This window comes from Gavia stellata, chromosome 29 (assembly GCF_030936135.1).
Source record: "Gavia stellata isolate bGavSte3 chromosome 29, bGavSte3.hap2, whole genome shotgun sequence".
NCBI lineage: Eukaryota > Metazoa > Chordata > Aves > Gaviiformes > Gaviidae > Gavia > Gavia stellata.
In genome coordinates, this window is record NC_082622.1 from 6581765 (window position 1) to 6605336 (window position 23572).

The following is a 23572-nucleotide window of genomic DNA, read 5'->3' on the forward strand; positions in this document are numbered from 1 at the left end:
GCTACAACCCCCATGGGGGGGGCGGGTTGGCCAGAGTCAGACCTTCACTAGACTCCAGCACTAAAACCTGCAGGGGACAGCAGCAGAAAGCAGTAATTAAATATTTTCCACATCATCTGATGAGCATTTCTTACCAGCATTTCTTCTCAAGCATCGGGTGAGATTCACTGTTACCCCCAATATTCATACTTCAGAATTTCTGGTCCAATTCCTTCCATTTCTGAAGTGAAGTACCTACCAGTTGCCTAATGTCTTTCTGTTCCTATCCTCCTCCCACCCTCCTGGATTAAGTTACAGCTAGCTACTCACCCAGCTGCTCTTTTATTCTAGACGCAGGCTTATCTCACAGCATAACCTACTACCAAATGAAGAATGTTGCTGCAGTTCAAAATGCATGTAATGCACTGATGACAAACACCACCTCGCAGTCTCTCTGCACTGCCCACTACCCCAAAAAGACACTGCATGAATATTCAATATTGCAAAGCTACAGATAAAAGGGATTTAAGCGAAGAAAAGCAGATATGCAGCTCCCCTGTCTTAAAAGCCGGAAAAGAAAGAGAACTTGCATAGCTCACATTAAGCCTCAGATAAGTATCACTGCTGTGTGATCAAAGACCTCAGAAGACAGCACAAGCAGCGTGGACACATGTTCTGCTCTATGTGCTAAAGCAGCAAAACTGACTGGCCCCTATGTGTTACATCTGAAACGCCGTTCTCTTTCTTCACCAATTGCTATACACCATTGCTTTTTATTACCTTCCAGTTCAACATCCACCGACAAGGGGAGTTTGATACAAAACTAGTGAAGATTTCATCATGCTTGCGTGGCTTGTAGTAACGCTCCAAGATTACTTCCTTCGTTACAACTAACCACCTCGACAAAGTGCTAAAAAAAGGGGGGAGAACAGATACCCCTTTTAGAAGGCTACTGTCAACATTATCGACCATGTTCGCTATCAACGACCCAAATCTCTTCCATTTTAGAGCTGAGCAAAAGGGTTTTCTGCAGCTCTTCTTTCCAGTCTCACACTTGAGAAAGTATGGCACTTTGACCCGCACAGAAATTTAGGGGGGTACAATGCTGGTTGCAGTGATAGAGCAGGGGATTTTGAAGATGGAAACAGCCTCAAGGCAGATGAAAGCTGTGGTGGTTTTAAACTTTTCTTAATCCCCAGGTTAGGATATCTGTTCATCACTAAATATTACCTATCCTGCTGTCAAAATCCAGATAAGAGATTTAATTGTTTGACAGCGCCCTTTAAAAAAAAAGGCTCTGACGATGTTGCTTACTAAGAAGATAAAAAGATACACTAAATGCATAAACACTCTTTTCCTCATCTTTCTCCTCCAGGTTTTTCACTATCAAGTCAAAGTACGAGACTTCCTGCAGGTAAGGCTCAGAAGACACAAGATCAAGAAATACAAATCAAATTTGCTTTTTTCCTCATTTATTTCAGACTTAAAATTTTTCTTAGTACACTGACTTTCTCCATGAGTTTCCTTCACATTCCAGGAGCAGGAGGAGGGGAGGAAACCATCAGTGCCTTGCTAAGGCACCTAAACAACAGATAGGGCATGCAGCACAAAATCAGAGTCTGTAGTTGAAGAACACAGTCTTGAAAGCCAATACGCATATCCTGCAGGGATCTCAGTTTACATAGTTCCTTAAATCGGCCAGCTGGATCTATGTTGAAATACCTTGGGGAAATACAGAGAAAATTCAATGGATAAAGAAAGGAAACTGTGGGACTGAGGGAGAAAAACCCCAAGAGAAACAAGAAATAGTATTAGCTTAAAGAGAAGGGTGAAACATCACCTTTCATGGAAAAACACGCACACTCCAGCATGTGGAAAAGCCCAGTGACAAAAGGATGCCATCTCCAAAACTTTCTGCATCAGTTACAAGAAGGGGGAAAAAGAAAAGGTGAGTCATCATTGGAAGGCAAAAACCTCACATCCTCCAAAAAACCAAACCCAAGTTCCCTTCTCTCAGGAAGAGAGCTAAATAAACTAAGAGCTGGTAAAAATCAGCATATTTAGGAGTACCTTCAGGCATTTAAGCTAACATGACCTAATGCCATGTCAGGTACAAAACAAGTGCTCTACTTACTCTTAGTGGGCTTTCGAAGAGCCTGTATGCTCTGTATCTGAAAATGAACGTCTTGCTCAAGTGAGGTGTTAAAAAATAATATTCACAGAACATTCACACCCCCATCATTCCACTGGCATGCTTCATAGGGAGGCACATCAGCTGTTTTTCAGCAGCTTTAGATGGATTTTTAATGTCATGTTTTCTCCTTTGTAAATCATTTTCATCTACTTTTAGTCAATAGTCTCAATGTAGGTTAATACAACCTCGAGAAACAGAGATTTTCCTATCAAGTACTGTCAAATTAAAATGCAACTCAGTATTACGATCTTCCAGAGAAGGAAGGAAGGAGAGGAGAGAGGCTAAGCTGCAAGCACCATGAATTCCCTAAGGTCTTTCACCTCAAGAGAGGGCACCTTCTTATGAATCCCACCACACAATAGTCCTGGTTTGCTTTTTTCTCCAAAACAATAATTTTGGAGTTCTAGGGATTAGGTTTTTTTTTAAGCTCATAAACTAGGTAACAGAGATAGGATGGACAAAACGTGGAGAAAATAAACTAGTCTGACAGGAACGCAAAAAGGAAGGCTCTCCAAAACAACAGACCTGTATCAAGCCGACCTGCCGCACATTAATAACCTCCTACAGGACATGACTTTTCTCATCTCTGTTCTTCCACAAGCCTCTATAGGTACTGACTATAAAGGAAAAGGGAACGAAGCAAGAAGAGAAGCGTTTACATCCAACTTTCAGGAACCTAACACAGCCAACTACAATAACTCGCTATTCTTTCAAGTCACCCTAGAAATAGGTAAATTCCACCTTTTCAAAGAAAACCAATGGCCATCCCCCCAAATCTGCCACCTCCTTACTGCGCTGTGAGATTAAAATAACTCTCACTGAGTTTCTACAAAGTTAGAACTGAAGGGCCCGTTATCTGACAACTCCTGCTCAGTCCTTTGACCTGTCCGAAGCACTTATCACTTCTGCAGCCCTTGATTACGTTGCCCAGCTACTTTAAACGTTAAACACAGTCCTGTGCCTTATGACAAGAGCCAAAAGGTGGCCAGGAGTGGAAACAGGGCAGCAGACAGTGACAGACAACTAAACCCACAATATTATGGGGTCTGAGATCACTGGATCCCAAAATAAACATGCTACAAGTATTGTAACACTTGTCACAAGACATATTTCTAACTGTTCTTTTACAACCACCATTTTACTGTTTGATGATACAGCAGGTGGAAGGCTTAGCTGTTCCTCCTACTAAGATGTATTCCAGCCTGACAGGTTTTTATTTTGTTAAAGCGCACACACACATACACACACAAGCTTCACAGTCATAATGGAGAACTCTCAAGTTCAGAATCATTCCAGCAGCCTTAAAAACTGTTATTTTCCTCCTCCCCCCAAAATATACAGATTTTCTTCTATAGGCTTTTCACTTACCTCTCCCATAGCCCGTCCTTCCAGAGCAAGCGCTTGAAAATCATGATTCAGTTCATCCATGGAACGCACCTATTTATAGATGGGCAAGAAAAATGCATGAGGAAATGCTTGTATTTGTTTTTCTTAATAATAATCATAGTTTATGGCAATTTTTCTGATACAGACTGAGAGCTATATTCCATATTACAGCATATAACAGGGTTATTGAGCTCCAAAAGATGACTTACCTTTAAGACTCCCAGAAGCTACAACGTTTATAGTGTTAGATTTATACACTCACAAAAAAGGAAAGACTAGCAATTACTTTTAAGACACACACAGTCTAACGCAACTGCCTTTGCTAAGTGTATTGCAGAGACTAGTATTTCACAGTGAGTTGCATGACTTCAGGTGAGAGAGTCAATGCATAAGCGAGTCAGCATCGTTTCCTTGCGGGTGAAAAAAATCAAGTAAAGACTCTCATATAAAACACGCAGATTTATATTCAAGTTACCTTGATATGAAAGAGGAAAAACACAACAGTAGAAACAAAAAGCAAATTAAATTAAATAGCACCATCTGAAATGGGGGGCAGGGGACGAAGGAAAGCAAGCAATGACTTAAGATCAGTTACCAATTTTAATTACTGTACCCACAACAATGTCTCAAAGTGGAAATCCAGAAGCACAAACCGGGGTGCAAAACACCTTAAGAAGGCCCCTGACGGGGTACAGCCTTTTCCTCATTGCCAAGAGGCTGCCGGTGTGTGGCATGGCAGCCACATAGCTCCACGGCTATGCTGGGGGCCCGAAGACTTGCCAGCTAAGGCAAGGCAAGCAAGGGAAAGGCACTAGCGAAGCACTCCTTCCAGACTGACGCAGGGCAGAGCTCAGGCGCTGCGGGAGGTGACACTGGCCTTGCCTGCCTGGAGGACCTGTAGCGGTACGTTTACTTGGGGAGTTGTGCCATTTTCTGCTTCTGCTTTGGATCATGACTTGATGAAAATTGATTCAATTAGAACATAAAAAAAGCGGCATTTTAAAACTGGTAGTTAAGTCGGATACATTGAAAACGCAAGAAAACACTTCTGATTTTCATTCCCAAATCTCATCCAGGCAAGTCCTTACAGATGCAGCCATTGAGCACACGTGCAGAAGCAAAGAAAAAAAACCCAACTATGGACTTGAGAACAAAGCACAGAAGTTCAACCACATGCTAGGATTCAGACTAAATTATTGCCCTCCTCCGATAACACACCCGTATCAAAGCAGCGCGTATTACAACAGCCACAAACACTTAGGACGGCACATAAGCAATACTACACGCCTCCTACTCAACGTTTACACAATCCCTGCAACCCAACAGATCTGATACACCTTTCTGCTAGAGCAGGGGTAATAGTTTGTAAAACACTTACAAGTAATCCACACACTCCATTCACTGCAGCCCTTCAGGGACTCTTTTTAATACGCAGCATTTAGTCATGTCACCACTGAAGACACAGCAGGTGTTTTGGACGCAGCCTCCTCCAGGCCAAGGGAAGGAACCCAGTAATACTTGGTGGGCGATTTATAGGACAAAACCCCAAAACCTGGTTTAGATGCTAATGCACTACCTTGCCAGTGACCAGTGCTGTAAGCAGCTACACCACAGTCACCGACCTTAACCCTGACTTCTGATACTCATGCCATTATTTCCAGCAGAACCAAGTCAAGACTTTGTTGTGATTACTCTTTATTTCTATTTTAAGGCAAGATTCAATAGACCTCATCCAAGAATATGACATGTAGATATCCACAGATAACCTCCAAAAGTCCCCTCCAGTCTAAATTCTTCTACTATTCTGTGACAATACTACTTTGCAAGAGATTAATAACATATTGTTAAATCATCTAATACATATTTATGTAATTCGCAAATCCTCAATGGCCAGTCACTCGGAATCACAGTTTAAAAAGAAGGTATCCTCTTATTACTGTATCTCAGTTCAAAGTTATTTTCAGTTATGCCTCAGTCTTGCCACCTTCTGTGGTAACACTTATCACATCAACCACAAACACACAGAGTAAAAACCCGACTCCACCTTCAAGAAACTCCAGCACCGGGCAACACCAAAGAAAGACTTTCGTTTACTGTCAATTCCATCGCTGATCTGCCAGCAAAGATATCTCGGTTGCCTCATGTGAGACAGAAGTTAGTAAGACCGAATTCTTCCATGAAGCACTTCAAGCTGAACTCATGGAAAGTGCTGCAACCCCCAGACATGCTAAGCCACAAAAGCTGAACAGTAGCAAATTATTATTTCAATGAGACATCTGAGGAATAGAGGAGCTATACAAAGAGATTCAGTAGGTGATGTTCGTTACTCTCACTGCTAAAGCAATGTCCCAGCAAACCACAGATGCAGCCGCAATGGCACTGATCCAGGACTTGCCGTGCTGTGGAAAGTGCTAGTGGAGAAACAGAGGCTGCTTAGTGTGTGTCCCCCAACTTCGCCAAAACAAATAAACTCCCAAAGGTGGATGTTGTGCTATGGGAACCTCAAAACAAAGCTGCAAGAGAGATAATTATTACATTCCCAGCATAAATCAAAAGGATATCAAGAGACATTTGTATTTTGTTTTGCTCCCCGCTGCCAAGCTGAGCTCCCCTCGCAGCTTCAGTTGCGCTAACATCCCTGGTGAAAGCCCCCTGCAGAACATGCAGGCAGTTTCTAAACAAGAATGAACTCTACTTCTCAGCCCCTCTCTCATCCTTCTTTACGGTACTTCGGCATGTTACATGGCCATCCTTACTCCACCAAAGATTTTTAAAAATGCTAGAATCATATATTTTATTTGTTCACATTAGATGCAAGAACATTTTCACAGATGTTTTGTTCAAGTGTTTGTCTTGAGTAGAAAAATGTGTTATCATCTTGTTAAACCCATTACAACAGCAGCACAAATACGTGATTTACATCCACATGTGAAGCCGTGCTCCCATGCTGGCCTGAATTCTTGGTGGAGAAACTAGAGCTTGTGTAACTATTGACAACATCATCTCCAACACGGTCAAAGCCTTCAATGCAAGTTCATGATTCTCCACCTGAAACCACAACAGTTTAGCAATTCCTCCTTCTCTAAGAGCTACAGTCCAGTAAGCATAGATAACTCTCCTCAGTGTTGACCACTTGTCTGTTTCCAACATGGAAAAGCATGCCTGTCTTCAAACAATGCCATGATAGTTGATTACTACGGAGGTGATACAGAGACCAAGATAAGAAGAGTAATAGAAGGCAAAAAGCAGGATAAACATGAAAGCAAAGGGCACTCCAGCTGTTTCATACCTGGTTGCTTTAACGGCACACCTAACGGAGCGCTATCATTTTCACTTCTCTCTTCAGGGTCTGAAGGAAGCTGTCCTTCAAACACATCTTAGATTGCAAATTGCCATCCTAGCCTCCCCTGTTAAATGATACACAGTAGAAACAGGCTGCCTCCATCTCCTTCCCAAACATACTTTTCCCAGTCACTATCAAAAGCAGAAAAAACATAATATTGGCTTCCCTATCTGCCATCAGAGGTCAGGTAATGGGAGAAATTATTCCTTACAGATATTTAAGTCACACCCCTAATCATGTCTCTTTCATTAATCCTAACAATTATGGATAAAAACGTTTTCTAAATCAGGTCTTCGTGCCTGACTTTCAGGCACTGTATGCTCAAACTGTATATAATCACCAATTTTGAGGCCCTGTCAGTCACATAGTTCCTTTATCTCCACTGATCATTGTATCTATTTGTTTGTAATACGGGCTAGCTTATTATTCAATTTTCAAAGACTGTACCCAAAAGGTCCTCTTCTCATTTCCCCACTTCTATAATATTAAATAACAACACCTCTTCACCTCACTTTCTTACATGGTATGCACAAGTATCACAGGACTCCTTCATTTCCCTTTGAAAGAAGAAAAAAGAGCTTCTGAAACAGCAGAACATGAAGCCAGTCATGACTTCCTACACCTTAGTGTTCCGAAAGGCAGGTGATACTCTGAAATGGTAATTAAACAATATAGATGATCTTCCACCTCATTGGGAATCTATTCCTGTTAACTATCACTGGCCTAGAATGAACACAGACATGCAGAGCGGAGTCACAACGGTGTAAACACTAGAAACAAGGAGGTCCACAGAGAAAGAACTTCTTCACAGATGAGCACTAATGTCAATGAAATTTGATTACCATAAAACCTGGTTCACCACTGAACCAGAGTTTTCAAGGAAATCCAGAAGACAACGCCAAGATAAATTGGCTGCACAAGGAAGCGATGCCCTGACATGTGGATGCGACGTGACAACCTGGTTCCTTGGAAGAAGAGGTGATCGAGAAACATCAGGAATCACACAAAGAGAGGTCAGCTTTAGTCCCAATTGCTTCATAAGTGATCCAACAAAACCTGACTCCTGCTCTCAGCCAGCCGCACCCCTCAGTTGCGCCCCAATTTCAGCCTCTTCCAGGCACGCCGCTTCTGCAAAGCAAAACGCAAAGTGCACATCCTCGCCAACTGCCCAGAACAGACCTCCCTACCTTCTTGTCAAGAGTACTCCTCCTTTCTGATAACGCAGAAAACCAGCAAGCTTGCTTTTGAAGCCTACTTAACAAAATTAAGGCTCTGTACATTAGTAACACTGCTACTGAAGAGTTATAAAGCAATTTCATTGCACAAGAACATTCCTCCCCTTCACGTTAAATGCTGTGTATGCACTCAGGAATTATGCAAATCTCACCGAAATTAATGAGAATCTCATTCAAGAAGAGTGATTTCCATGCACGCTAATATATGAATGTATGTCACTGTAACACACTCCAGCTTATAGCCACTTCACTGACTCATAAATAATTTCCTGCCGGCACGGTGGAAGCGCGTACCCCGGAGCGGATTCGCCCAGCGCACTAACTACAAGCCATACCGAGAAACTGGAGTAAACCCACCGGACTGCTTCGCTTCGCCAAGGCTGAAGTCAATTCAGTCTCTCAAAAGCCCTCTTAACCAATTTTCACCTTTGCTCTGAAAAACACGCGATAAAGCGAGAGACAGCTGTATTACTCATTACACAGTCACTCTAGGTCAGACCTCCAAATCTTATTTTCAGTCTCCTGAATAAAAACCCTTGGCCTCAGACATGCTGAGGCCGCAGAGGCCTTTCCAAGTTTCAATAGCAGATACCCACCGCCTCTTTTAGAGAGGACAAGACAAAACACAGAATACTTTCTGCTCTCACCTACTGCAGATTGCAACATCGCAAAACAATTTCTCTCTAGGTCAGTGGCCACTTTCAAAACTCAAACCTCCCACGCAGCAGAAGAGCTTCTCGGCAGCTCTGCATTGAACGTATTCACTGTGGATTTTCCAACCCCTCAAGCAGCACACAGCTAATTTATATCAGGTAGCCATCTCACACAGGACAATTACACTTTTTTTTTAAGATTAGAGGGCCTCACCATTGCAAAATTCAATGACAGCAACTCAGAAGCAAATGCTTTCCTGGTCCCAAAGCTATACTGACACTCATCCTTGTCCGTATCTGGAACACTTTTGAATTTATACAGCCATACCAGAAAAAGCGAAAGCAATGTTCCAGCAGATAAAGATGCCCTATGTGCTGGTACCATTTGGTGCTGGACCTGCTGCTCACCTACCACACCACAAACCCAGGCAAGACACTTTTCCCTGCCTCTAAGCCACCCCGCCACCCCACCCCCCTCCCAAACATACTCTGTCACAGACATAGCCAGTATTCAGAAGTTTCGCAGGTTTTTTTCTTATTGAAGAGCAAAGCAGACTCAGGCAATCATCCCAGGCATCACCAAAGTCCCAAGGGACTGAATCACCCACAAGAGAGGGCGAGAGTGGAGGGAACAACTTACAGAGAGAGACCAGGACTAAACCTCTCCTGTTACGCCTGTAACAAGCCATCCCAAAACAGGGTCTGACGTCCCCGGGGCTAAAAAGCTGCAAGGCAGCAGAGGATGAGCAGGGAAACCTGCAAACACACCAGTGTGCCCACAGAAAGAAGCAATAAACCCAATCACCTGATAGGACACACTGCACTGCTGGTACTGGAAACTCCGGTTAATTTTAACCTAGCAAACAACAAGGCCCACAGGGCTAAATGGCACTTGTCAAAAGGAATTCTGCAGTCAGTTAAATTAACAGGAACCGGAGCCCCAGACTGTCCTTACGATTACTAAACAGGGATTTGAAGGACCTAACAAATTAACATGAGAGCAACAGTATATTTACCTTTTGGATTTCCAGCACCATATTTTTTATTCTAGAACAATCCAAGGGGTTTTTCCCAAACTGAGAGGTACCAGCAAAGTAGCTGAATTGTAATTTTAAGTAAATATTAATGTCAACAATCAGTGTTGTGCACCTTATATTAAGCAAATATGGTTGCTAATATGACCTTTACACATAAAATCAAAGTGTAATACTGTATCCCATTTCATGGTCTGCAGGTATCTCAGGGGATTGTACACTAGCCGTATATATTAAGGAATACTCATTTATGTAGCATTTATATTCACCTAGACAGACACACAGCAAAACTATCAAAGGCTAAATTTCACTCTTCATCACAAGGGATTTTTTCTTCCTCCGTATGCAAGTGATGTTTCCCAGTAAGGACAGGTGGAATTAAACAAAGAAAAAAAAAAAAAAAACCCAAAACTTATGGGAGAAAAAACAAGCAAACAAACTAGAAAGTCCTTTGGAGAAAAAGAAGCTGAGAAATAACCAGCTGAGAAATATTCTAGCTGATGATCTAAAAAAATTGTCTCTAGAAGTGCCCCATGAAGCCTGAGGGTTTATGATTTTATTTTATTTTTTGATGTTGGACAACATTAAACAGATCAAATATCTGCATTTATTAGCGGTAACAGCGATTGAAGAGGGTTTAAACTATCTATTTCTATTAAGCCAATTATGTTAAATAGGGTAACCAAAGCAAACTAGAAGGCTGCTTCTGTAAGCCTCAGCTCTCCAGTTTCTCTGTCTCCCCTTTCCCTAACGCCGCTCCCCATGTGGCCCCATTTCAAAGGCTGCCTTTCTCCTCCCCAGCACTTTCTTGTGCCAGGATCTATCCAGCCCCCAGCTGTCCCTCCCTTAGATTACAGCATTTATTCTCCCACTACCCCTCTCCCCAAATTCTACTTCTGACCAGGAGGCAAAACCCCCAGGACAGCATCTGTTAAAACCGAGGTAGGACAGGCACTGCAACGACAGGATTTCATGAAGCTGGAACATGTAAATGGCTGCTTTCAAAATTTCTTTGATCTACAGTAAATTACAGGGCCGACTGCAGCCTTCAGTCCTGCCAGCCAAGAAAATGAACTCCAGGGTATCCCACAGATACTACCATAAGGAATTCTGGGCGAAGCACCCTAAACTTATCTGCCATCCTGGGCGCTGGGACCACAAATCGACGGGAAGGGCTCATTCCTCAGCCTTTGTTGATGCTGGCTCTGCTCCCGGCAAGCCTGGAGGGAGCCCTCCGACAATTTAAGCTCTGCACAAGCTTGATGGGACCACCTTGCTATGAGACCACTTGGTTTGCTTTTCTATTCCTACAGAGTAATGCGAGAAATCGTGTTGCTGTTAGACTTGTCAGGATAGATCAAAACGTTACGATTTCTCAGCTCCTAAGATGAACAGCATTTGTATGTGAGAAGACAAGAGGTGAAAGATTCCAAGTTCTCCCCGTTTGCACAGGTACATTCTGGGTGCTTACCCGGAACACCTCAAAAGTGTGATTACTACTTGGATATTTATTTATTTTTAACTCATGTGCACTCTGCAAGTGTGAAAAGGCAAGTGTCATGTAAAGTTTCCATCCATTAAGCCTCCACAGTTTAAGTCTCGTTCAATTTATAATACAAAAACCCAAAACCTCTTTATTTTCTAGTAAAACATTACTCAAAATAAAGGTCAGCATTACTACAAGAACGCTGAGATTGAGGCAGTAAGAACAAGAAATATCAAAAACATTCAGGTAGTTGACTGAATAAAACATCCTTAGAATGGAGAGGAGAAAAAAAAAAAAACGTCTGGTTGAACAGCCTAAATACTTTGTAGCACTTGATTTATATACTCAGAAGTTGTTAAAGCTTTTTAAATTAACCAAAGGTTTACAAATTTCAGATGGAAACAAATGCCTCCTACTCAGCTGTGAGAGACGGCCTGCGTTTGTCTTGTTTGAACAGCTCACGTAACACGTTATTTAAAAAATATCTACCCTGCATGCATACACACACACACACACATAGTATCTAGGAGAGGAAAAAAAGTATTTACCAGCCAACAATAAGAAAAGCACCACATACTGTCAACAACAGGCTTGCCACTAAGAACTAGATCCAGGGTTAAAATATGTTGTTCCATCAACTGATTACAGCACTATTTTTAGTCCTCTCCTGTAACAATAGTCAGTAAAGAAAGAATGTGAAGTCATAAGTATTAGACAGGATTAGGTGGTTTAACTACTATTTTTGTAGTAAAGGATTCATCATTAGAATTGCTACTACCATTAGCATTTGAAGCAAAAAGCTATTGAAATTGCAGATTGGCTAATGCTTTACATGGCGTTTAGCCAAGATGATTAATGATTCAGGGTACAGAAATAAATGCAAGAAAGGCAGCCTTTCAGAATGGCTCGGCTTAGTTAGCTAATTATGTTTTTCCTCAGATTTTATTCACCAAGGGAAGCGCTTCATTAACGTGGTTACCCTGCAATGTCTCGGGCACATATTGCTGGGGTGCAAAATTCCAAAATGTTGGATTACAGAAGAAGCAACCTTAATTTTGCCCCACTGGAGCTGGCAATACCTTGGGAAAACCGTCTTCTGCTTCCCAGGTGCGTGTCTGGATCAATGTTTTTGTGCAAGCACTCAGGGCTACACTCAGATCTGGCTCATTTGGCCCCTGGGAGGGCTTTTCCTTTCACTCCCACCCCCACTCTGACCTTCCAAGGCTTAAATTCAGAGGGAAAAAGGTGTAAAGAAGGGACGCAGCAATGTCTCACTCCCATGCCAAGCTCAGTTCTTCTGTCAGAAACAGATGCAAGTGGCCCCATGCCACACCGACTGTTGGCAGCAGGGCGAAGGGCTAATTTGAGGGTTTAGTAACAGCCGAGTTTCACTCCAGCGCAGCATCAAGGTCTGAAGCACAGCTTCTGTACAGGGCAAGTAACACAGCCAGATGCTCCCAGTAAAAACAACTGCCCTAGAACAAAAGTTACCCTTAACAAAGGAAGAGGAGCAACACGATATCTGAGAGCAGATCGCTTGACGGGAGGGAGCGCAGCATCACATGATATCCGCACACAAAGGCAAGTTTGTTCATCGCAGACCCGCAAGATCATCATTCAGAGAAGACAGCTTTAAAATTGCCTCAGCATACACCTATAAGCAAGTTTTCAGACACAGGCAACACTAGCTTCCATGCTCTGGAACAGCTCTTTGTTAACGACATTTCTGATCAGCAGTCAAAATTAATTGTGCCAGTTTGCAAGGAAGAGGCCACTGTGGATGGATAATATGCCTTGCATCTTACGTAAAGTTCCACCCATTTACAAAAATGCTACGAGTATCACAACCCATTCTGCAGAAGCACAGATAGGTCACACCAACTCAGAAACCACAAAAGGGCTGGTAAGGGGAAAGCAAAGTTGGAGAGCAGGGAGGAAGAAAACAAGCAGTAGCTATGCTCTAATAAAACTCTATTCAAAACACACTTGTGCGCAATGTATTAACTGTAATACATGAAGTCTTCTTGAAGCATTGATATTTGCAAATTCAATAGTGTGAAAATATCTTTGCTCTTCCTGAGCAAGCACCACAGCAAGGAAGCAGACTACAAAGATGATATACCACAGAGAAATCCCAAAGCCAGCACATTGGGTCGCTTGTGCAATCCCAACTAAAGCCAGGTATCTTGCAGCTGCCTGTCAGGGACAGTAAAACCTACAAATTCAGAGGAAGCAGACCCTTAAACTGTCTTCCTCAGGATTTCAGAGTGTTTTTCCCCCCCACCCCCTATACAAGAGGATTTTCCAATACCCAACCTTAAATATCCAACTTAGCCCATCTACTCATGCTCCTTCTGTCTCAGGAGGAATTTTCAAGGGGCAATGTAAAGCAGAAAACTAAACCAAACGTTCCCATTCCCCTCCCCCAAGATAACCTTTCACTATAGAGAAATCTCTGCGAAACAAATCAGCCAAACTAGACATTTCATTTCAGCAAGGTATTATGTTCTAAATTATCTGGGTATCAAGTTAGCACAGCCATTTCAGCGTCAACATAAGAAAAGCCCTAACCAGTTCACTGGGATACATGGAAGTACCCATGAAAATTCAACAGATCTAATGAAATATACATCAGAAAGCAATCCTCAAGAACAGAGGCACACGTTCTATCACATCATGTACATGATTACGGACTCGCTCCGTGCCTTCAACTCCAGCACAGACAAGCCAGATTATTTGGACCACAGCGTCCCTCATACGCTAGGTGCTTTCCACAGGCAGATGAGGAAATCTCTGTCCTGAAGAGTTAACTGTCACTTAAATGGGATTTCACTTTGGAAGAACAAATACTAGGGCTTCTGTTTCCTTAGCTTCCAGGATCTTTTTTTGAGGACCTTGCCACGACTTTAAGGTAAACTCTGGTCATGGTGCCTGCCAACAGGCACCAAACATTGTCAGACAACATCAAATCCAGACATTTTCACAGCAGCAAGCAGCATAGTTTGAGTAGCTGTGCTCTAGAAGGGCAACTGCCAGGAGAATTACCTTCTGCTTCCACTTGAATTCAAGTTCCCAGTTAAGAAGTTGCACGGTCACATTGCCAAAAGGCAAAACTGAGGATGAAAATCCAGTCCCAGCCCTGTTGGTCTCACTATTCTTCACCAACTATATCTGAAAAATTCCCCACATTCAACAAGATGATCCCTGCAGAGTTCTATTGTCTCAAATTATTAATTAAACATGCTCTCAAAGAAAGCAAATGCCTAAAATGATTTGCTTCTACTAAGCAACTCCCATATTACCCTAACTGCAATTCAGACAGTCTAAGTATATCCATTCACTGTAATTCAGAAGGGACCACCACCAAAGAAATTCTCTCTTCACTCCAGTTCAACAACATACATGCATGCACAAGCCACAAGAGACCCCATCCAAGAAAACCCAGCCAATTTTCCTAAAAAGCTGCTCAGGGTTGATAACTTGTCCCAGCTGAGTATCTCCACCATCTTTTCATTCCCCTCAGGAGCAGTAGATGGCTGCTTGGATTTGTAATGAGATATGTAACCTTTCATATCCAAGACAAATCCAACCAAGGCCATTACTCATCAGGAGTCATCTTGTACCTCTTCACTCACCTGCGTGAAGTTCTGATCTCTACCTTTTTTTTTTTTCAGGATAAACAGCATACAAACACGCCAGTGCAGCTAGCGTAACTGTCTGCCCAAACAGCCTGAAGAGTAATCAAGCATCGTAGATGAACAACAGCCTAAGCCTCTTCAGTTTGAATCTTAGAATTGCTGGTGGGCATTGACACTCAACCTCATCTTGCTGCTTTTTGTGGATAAAAAGAGAAGACTATGGTTTGCAGTCAAGACCTGGCTGATGGAAGTGAATTCCATGTAAAGTTTGGTAGCTGCAGACAGCTGGAAGCTTGCTTAGGAGTTTAGAGATTTCAATCTAGAAAAAAAAAAGTCCGACTTCACCATTACTTCAGTGTCTGCAAGAACAAAGAGGAATTTATAATATATGCTATTTGCGTGGATGGTGTATCTTTGATACCTAAATATGCAAAATGACAGTAGCATCTTTAATTGCTTAATTTTATATAAAAACTCCCCCCCCCCTGCGTCTGGAGGAGAAGGGAGAAATGCAAAGGGAAAAGAAAGTTTCTAGGTAAAATACAAAAAGAACCAGCATTTTCCTGCTCTTTGGAACAAGAGGACACTATCTACTTCTTTGGGAGCAGAGAAACGTTTTCTTAAGTCATCCCTGCTATAGCCATTCACAGCTCAATTCTCAGAGCTGCTAGTCAAAGTATGAACAAATGACAAGGAGGAAGAGCCAGCACAATAAAAAAAATGAAAAGCAAGGATACCGTAAACAAGTTCTGACTCACAACACTCATCGCTCTTTAGTAACACATGATGAAATGCTATCATTTGGTAAAAATCACTGGAGTACTATCACCAACAGACAGATGTCTGTCTACACACGTAACAAAGAAGAAACTAGGATTCAACAATTTAAGAAAATCCCCCTACCTTTAATTACGACCTCCCAAGCTCTAGGCAGACATTAACCTATATTACCCTATAATTATTTTTTCTGACTTTCCATCATTATCTTTTAGCTACTGAGTTTCCTAACCAGTCTTCAAGGCAATCAGGCGAGGGCCCTCACTGCATTATCTTTGAAAGTCTAAAATCAAAAGTACAGTAATATAAGTGTATCCATAAGAAACTGAGACTTAGCAGACATCCATAATGATTCCCCACCTCTCTGCATGTCCCAGCACTTCCTTCCACTTCTACTCTTGCAGGACAAATTCAATTCTACCTCAGCTAAGCCCAAACTGAATTAAATCATTTTGCATGCATAAGACTAGTTCTTGCTCCAAGGAATTTATAATTTAAGAAGCAGATGTAGAGGTGGCCAAAAAGTCAAAAGGAATGGCAGTATTAGGATTATATATATCCTGCATTCTGCTTCCCATGAGTAAAACCCCAAGGCAAACAGAGAACCATGGAAAAAGAGGCACTCAAGAAAGGCTGAAGCAATAAACACATAGATAAAACTGCCCAGCAATCACTGGAGTATACAGTATCAAATAACACACACGAGAAAAGGATTACTACCCCATCGCAGAGTTGACTTTGAAGAAATTAAACACAAAGATCGGTTTCAAGATGCATACTGAGTGCAAAACATCGGGACTATGTGACAAATACATTACAGCCAATGTAAAAACCACCAGGAAGTAGAACAGGTAACGCTCCAACATTAATTATATTATAGTGGGTATTTCTTGAGCTTCAGATCGCAGAACACATGGGGGAAAACAGAGAAAGCATCACACAGAACCTTGAGAGCTTAATCCCACAGGTATATTTTGTCCATACAACCTTCTAGGAAGTGTTCTGCCTCCAACGAATACATGCGTTATTTCTTAAAAGTTCATTTAAACTAGTATAAGCTAATGAGTTTTTCTTTCATTAAGTGGTACATTTATTAGTATCATTTCATTCAAGAAGTTACTGAAGAAAATCAAGCTGAGGAAGAACACCACATCTACTGACATCAGGGCAAGTCTCTGTAACAGGTAGGATTCTTTTGTTCAACTGAATGTTTAATTCTTCTGGTTATTAAAGAATGCACTAAAAAAATTCAAATACCAGTGCAATTTCTAATGACTGCAGGATTTGGGTGTCCCGTCCCCCACCCCCTCAATCTCCAGTGAATTTCATTGTCTTTGCTTTTATGGATTTTCAGAGAAAGGAAGATGAAAGTACGAGTTGCAGGAAAAAAATTATTAAGAATTTTATGACGTTCATTTTAAGTTATGAAGTCATCTTTCCACAAAATGTCTGAACAATAGCAGTTCCTGCCTACATATTTCCACACCAGACCGCATGACAGCTTTTATTTGAAAAAACTGAAAGGCTGCAACTTTTAGGAAAAAATTTTTGCTTACTGTTTCTCACACAACTTGAAGCGCATTAAGATCTCTTCCATTGACACCTCTTGAAACAAGTTTTACATTTAGTGACTGGAAACTTGAATAGTTAACAGAAAAATGACATCTCATTTCAATGCAGTTATTTCCTTTAAAGTGATAACTTAACTAAATACTATGTTTCCACATAAGGGAATAACTACAATATTCTTCTAGTTGCTTAGTTCATATTGCAGTATTTTATGTCATTTTTCTTTCAGAACAAATTAACAGGGCACTTGTGTTTATTTCTTTGTTGATGTACACACTGACTTCAGTGAGGTTGCAAAATTCACTGCAATGTTTGCTTTTAAATGGTCCGGATGGCAACACATCCCCTGGGGAGGCACAGCAGAGGAGCAAGGGCTCGTTCGCTTTTATTTGAAAAACTAGAGGCAGAAGATATTCATAAAGGTTGCGAAAGCTTTGTGTCTGCTCCTCTGACAATGTTTGTGGGAATCATGCGTTTTTAAAATGTGCTTACGCTTAAGTTCTGCTCCCTTAGAAGAGGAAACACATCTTCTTTGACGAGTTACTTACAGGTCACAGACAGAAAGCTAGCGTGAGTCATGCACTCATTTCACTCGCAGCACATCTGACAATGCAACTACTCAAAAGACTTCTAGTAAACACTACTACTGAGACACATTTTGGCCCCCTACCCTTTTAAAAACATTAAGTCGCTGTAAGAAGTTAGCTGTGTTTCTAAGAGCACTGTTTCATTACATTCTTCAGGCTGTTCTCTTTTCTGTTCAGCTAAACACATTAATAGCACCCCTCCCAATTACAACCAGAAAAACACAAACCCAAAGCCCCAAAACAAGCAAAGAAACCCTGGAAAATACATTACCAGCAACTTCCAGAACACTGTTTTTCAATATTGGGAATGGTAAAAGCTCAACCTACATGCATTGGCAGTTTTGTAATACCATTACATAAGAATTATTTAACTACAGCAACAGATTTGAAAAGCAGCAGCAGTCACTGCTACGCTGGTTCACACAGCCAAAAAAAAAAAAAAAAAAAATCAATAAAGGGAATGATAAATTTTGCAAACATGCATTTGACTGCCACAGAGAGTGGACTGGGATTTCAACACCCTCAAGAGCAGAAACGTTTCAGCTTATAGCTACCAAGGCACTGCAACCCTGAAAAGAGAAAACAAAAAGTACGACTGTTGCCATTCCAACCACACAATAACCCGCTTAAGCTTTAAAAAGTGTCATTAAAAGCATCTATCATAAGCGTTCACGTGTTGAGTTTGGAAACATTGAACTTTTTTTTTACCTGATGTTCTGCATGAATGTTATCCCCAGTAGGCCAGCGATGTTTGCTGTTATTATAGCCGCCTCCACCACTTCCTCCTCCCCCAAGCTGCTCACCATGCTGCCTCTGGAAGAAGTAATCCACCATAGCGTCGTCCTGGGAGCGGCCTGCAACTCCTATGGATCCAGGAACAGGACTGGAGTGTGTCCCTGCTGCAAGCGCCTGATTTGCAGCTGGCTGTTGCTGAGCCTGGGACCCTGTTCCAGATGTCAATACAACAGGCATGTTGGGATTAGCTGTATCTTGAGCGTGCTGTTTCAGGTGGGGGCTGAACGAGTCCTGCCAGAGTACTGCTTTTCTCTTCAAAACACACGCAACGCTCATTCCACCAACACCTACGGGGGTGAGGGGAGGGAGAGACGGCGAGAAAGAGAGAAGGAAAAGAAAACATGAAATCCTTACAGCTTCAGCTTTACATGTTAAATAACACACCCATCTTGCAACTGGCAGGGAAACATCACGATGCCAAATCTGACTCCTTTTAACACAGTTATTTGTCCATTAACCTAGCAACTAAAATATCATAAAAATGTATGCTAGCCAAAAATCCCACATTTTGTGCTGCAAAGTGTTATCAGCATATGCAAGATTCACGTAAGGTGCCCATTACACTGAAATCAGAATGCCAATTTATGCGATGGACAAAACACCAACTGGAGTGCTGCCACAGAAGACTGCTAGAAAAAAGCCCCCGAAGAAAGCCAGTGGAACGCAAATTACACCATCAGTGCCTGCCGTGCGTGTTTACACCTGACAAATTACAAGGCACGTCTTCAATCAATACACGAGTCCCACTGTATCACGATGTGCTCACTCAGTCATGCAAAACATCAAGGCAACAGTTGTTTTGGGGTTTTTTTCAAATGCAAACTTAAAATACTGGATTTCTGCTTATACACTTAATTAAGTCCCAAACAAACGCGCACTCTTCCTGCAAACTCAGAAGCTGGCTTCGGTCATGAGATGGTAAAACACACCAGCATGTTTTGTACAAGATTCCCTGGAGAAAGAGCAGCTAGCCTCTCGGTGCCCGGGATCGCGGCAGAACCTTCCAGAGCCGAAGCAGCCAGCAGTGCCGGTCCCCGCTGTCGACAGCACCAGGGGAAAGCTGGACCAGTCATAGAAACTATCCAACACTGAAAATATCCCAAATGCTTTGTGTACACTCAAAATCTTTTGCGTGCAGGACAACAGGTAGACTAGGCTGACAGCAACTCACTAATTCAGTATCCTCCCAAATATTTTGATAGCATCCCAGCAGCACAAAAACATACAAGTTTGTTATTTTGTTTAAGACCGTATTATCAGCTGATCCTGAGAGCAATAAAGACATTACATGTGTGAACAGAAGAGTGTTTTACCCTGTTATGTAATGCTCAGCCAACAGGGCAAAATCGAATTTGTTTTTAAAGGCATGGCATAGTCAGAATTATTATTATTTTTAAAAAAGATTGCTAGTTTATGTCTTCAGTTACCTAAATGCAACCCCACAAACACCACAGAGAGTTATAAGGATGAAACTGGCGGGGGGGGGGGGTTGTTCAGCCCTTACGGACTCCCACCACAGCTGCATACCAGCAGGAGAATGCTTTTACTCTTGTACCTTGGTGGCTGTAAACCTTGGCCCTGATCCTGACGGCAGCTCTGACGGCCTGAAAGGCAGCTCTGTTTCCTCTCTGCTCATCATAGTAGTTCTGAACAACAGTCAACTACTACAAGCAACTTCCAAGAACAATTTTCTAACAGTGGAGAGAGAAAGATGACGCCAAAAATCCAAGTCCTATCTTTGATCAAACTTTGTCAGGTTTGTTCCACTAATTGAGAACACTTAATATTTAGAAGACAATTACTACAAAGAACTGAAGTGGTAAGGTTTTTTTATTGCACCTACAACACGCATTTGTTGACACACACACACACAGCGCCTCCATGGCCACATAAACAAGCAACTTTGCAAGGCTTTGTATACATTCAAAGACCTTCACAACTTAAATACCAGCAACATTTAACAGAACTAACTCCTCTCTCTTTCAAAAAGTCTAGGAATCACTACCTTCCTCTGCTACTTCATGAAACACTGTGACAACGCCTGGTATTACCAAATCTTCACTGATTGTTAAGAATACAATGCTACCCTTTAATAAAGCATCATTATCAAAATCCTTCAGTAACATGAAACGAAGCAATAAAGCTCCTCTACACAAGAAAAAATAAGTAAGTAATTACTGATAAGAAATATCACCATCACCAAGCTGGGGTGTGTATTAATCACAGACAATGAAATCTGAGCAGCCCCTATGAGAAGAGGTTACAAGTTATCTCAGGGCAGTCTTTAAAAAAGAATACAGGAAGATACTATGAATCCACAAAAACTTTCAAGTATTGATATATGGTGACAAGCCCCTGTTTCCAGTGGAAATACCACAAGGCAGGAAGTTGTGAGTGGAAGTCAGCACAGCCACGAGGTTACTTTCCTCCCTCAAAAGGCAGTGGGCTGCAACATCCCGCTGTTCACCAGTGCAAATTCATTTCTGGTTTAATTTGCTCTTTAATTGTGTTACTATAAAAATCGCGGGGGGGGGGGGGTGGCGGGTTTGCGACTCTAGAAAATCTCAGTTAAGGTACTATGAAGATCCGCACAAGTGCCTCCTGCTCCCAGACGCTTCCTCTTTCGTCTGATACAGACGAGGCAGCTCCAAACACGAGAGAAAAACTTGGCAAAGGCGACATTTTGAAAGGGAGCAAAGGGGAAGAGAGCATTCTGGGTAGTTCAAGTTTAGTTCCAAGACGTGTTTTTATAGAAATGCCATGTTAAATGTAGCGGACAGCTGAATCCTGTCATTCAAAGCGCACAGAGCATCAGAAATATGTTAAGTCACCTACACAACGCACATTCATTAGCTAACCAGCAGCTGCAAGATTCGCCGCTGCTAATGGCTACTAGGACCCTTTTCATTCCCGAATTCCTGGAAAAATATATAATCGACTCTCCCTAGGTAAACCATTCGCTAGGAAGAGTTATGTATTTACAAACAAAGGCTTCTACACTGCTACAATGCGCTCAAAGAGGATGATTTTCCTTTTCCCTTGATAAAAACATAGCATGTAAATAAACCACTCTGTGTTATCATTACAAGCAAAATACTTTAGATTATGGGACGTTCCACAAGCAACAAAAACTTCAGAGACATCTCCAAGCAAGTTTTAAGCTTAAGCGGCGACGACGCTGAATAAGGCAGCTTTAATCCGCACCGAGCACAGCTACGCATTCAGAGCTTCCTTGCTCTTATTCAGTATTCCTCTAAAAATAACAGACAATATTAAAAAATTAAGTCGGCACAAGATGCGTGTTTCAAAAAGTTCAACTGTGAACCAAAAGAGAGTTTGGGTTGGGTGGGTTTTTTTTGAAAGTTAAACTGGGAATTAAAGCACAGCCATTGTTCGAGAGCTGTGTGGCCTACAAGAACTTTTAATGTTAAACCTTGTGTTTTCCTGAAAACCCGGGGAGACGCAGCAGGAAGCGGGTAAATCGATCACCGACCAAATTGCTTAAAACAGCATTAAAACATCGTAAGATAAATGCTACCCCTTACCCCACCTCCCTCGCTCTTAATAAAGGAAATTCCTTACTCATGATCTGTCGAATAAAATCTCTGCTCAGAACAAAGTTATTAAACATTGACCAAAAAAAAAAAAAATTCAGAGTATTTCTCAGGTTGGGGCAAGAAACAGAGTCTTAAAATTACAAGTTTGCTATTAAAAGGGGCCAAACACTGTTATTACGTGAAAACGAGATAAAAACAAGGGAAAAAAAAAAAACCCACACAAACACAAAAACCCCAGGGTCACCCAGTACATCAAAAGTATTGTCTGCATTTTCCTTCCCTCCCATTTGCGAGGCACCGTCCCCCTCCTCTGCCAGGGACACCCAGGCCCCCCCAGCCCCGCCGAAGACCCCCCCCAAGGCCGGGGGCGGGAGGAAACCCAGCCATCCCCCCACACACCAACGCGGGCCAGCGCCGGGCCGGACCCCCGGGGCAACAAAGCGGGGCCTCGGCCCTCCCCGGCGGGCTGGGCCGGGCCCCCCTGGGAGAAGGGGGAGCCCCGGGGAGGCCCCCCGCGGCGGGCCGGGAGCGGGGGGGAGCAGGCGGGGGGCGCCGCCGCCGCCCGGCCGGGATGGGCCCGCGATCCCCCCCAACAATAACACCCCCCCTCCCTGCCGGGGCGCGGCGGCGAGCGACCGGGGAGCCGGTCACGAGAGGGGGGGCCCCGCCGCGCCCCCCCTCCCCGGTAACAATAGGGGCCAGGCCCCGGTCCCCGAGCGCCGACAAGGAGCCGGGCGGGAGAGCCGGGCGCAGCGCCCCGCCGCCGCTCGCCTTCGGGGCGGCCTGGCGCCGCTCCGCCCGCCCCCCCCACCAATATGGCCCCACCGGCGGCTCCGCTGAGGTGCGCGGCGCGCCGGGGGCCCGGTCCGGTGCCGATACTCACGGGCGGAGCGGTAGGATGAAGACGGATCTCGGCCCCCCCCAGGCCGCTCGCCGCCTGCCTCTCCCCCTGCCTTTCACTCCGACAACATGGCGGCCCGGCGGGGACGGGCGCCGCGCTGCACGCCGGGAAGGCGAGGCCGCTCCAAGCGGCGCCGGGCCGCCGCTCCCCCGGCCGGGCCGGGCTGGGCAGGGCCCGCTTCCCCCCCGACCCGCACCGCGCCGGCCCGCGAGCACCGCGGGGGACGGGCCGGGCCCGGCGCCCTCCTGCGCGGCCCCTCGCGGGTGTCGCCGCTCCCCAGCCAGGCCCGGGCCGCTTGGGGCCAGGCCAGGCCCGGGTTGGGGCCAGGCACGGGCCGGGGGCCTCAGGCTTCAATAGCGGCCCCTTCCCCAGCTGGGTTGGGGGGCACAGGCCCTACCCAGCCTCGCACTGCCGCCATCAGCGCTCCCTGGGCTCACA

General features: G+C 43.5%; 1 protein-coding gene across 4 annotated transcripts in view; it reads right to left on the minus strand.

Moving 5' to 3' along the window:
• PUM1 (pumilio RNA binding family member 1) overlaps positions 1-23163 on the minus strand; it is a 77161-nt gene extending 53998 nt beyond the window's left edge. For 3 of the 4 annotated variants that reach the window (XM_059830632.1, XM_059830633.1, XM_059830631.1), the window contains exons 1-3: positions 23117-23163; positions 18590-18963; positions 3542-3610 (exon numbers count right to left, since the gene is read on the minus strand). In XM_059830632.1, coding sequence (XP_059686615.1) covers positions 3542-3610; positions 18590-18952 — 432 coding nt within the window. In that variant the 5' untranslated portion in view covers positions 18953-18963; positions 23117-23163. The remainder of the gene's footprint in view (positions 1-3541; positions 3611-18589; positions 18964-23116) is intronic. The other variant, XM_059830634.1, reaches the window with a different exon arrangement.
• Positions 23164-23572: the final 409 nt, after the last annotated feature.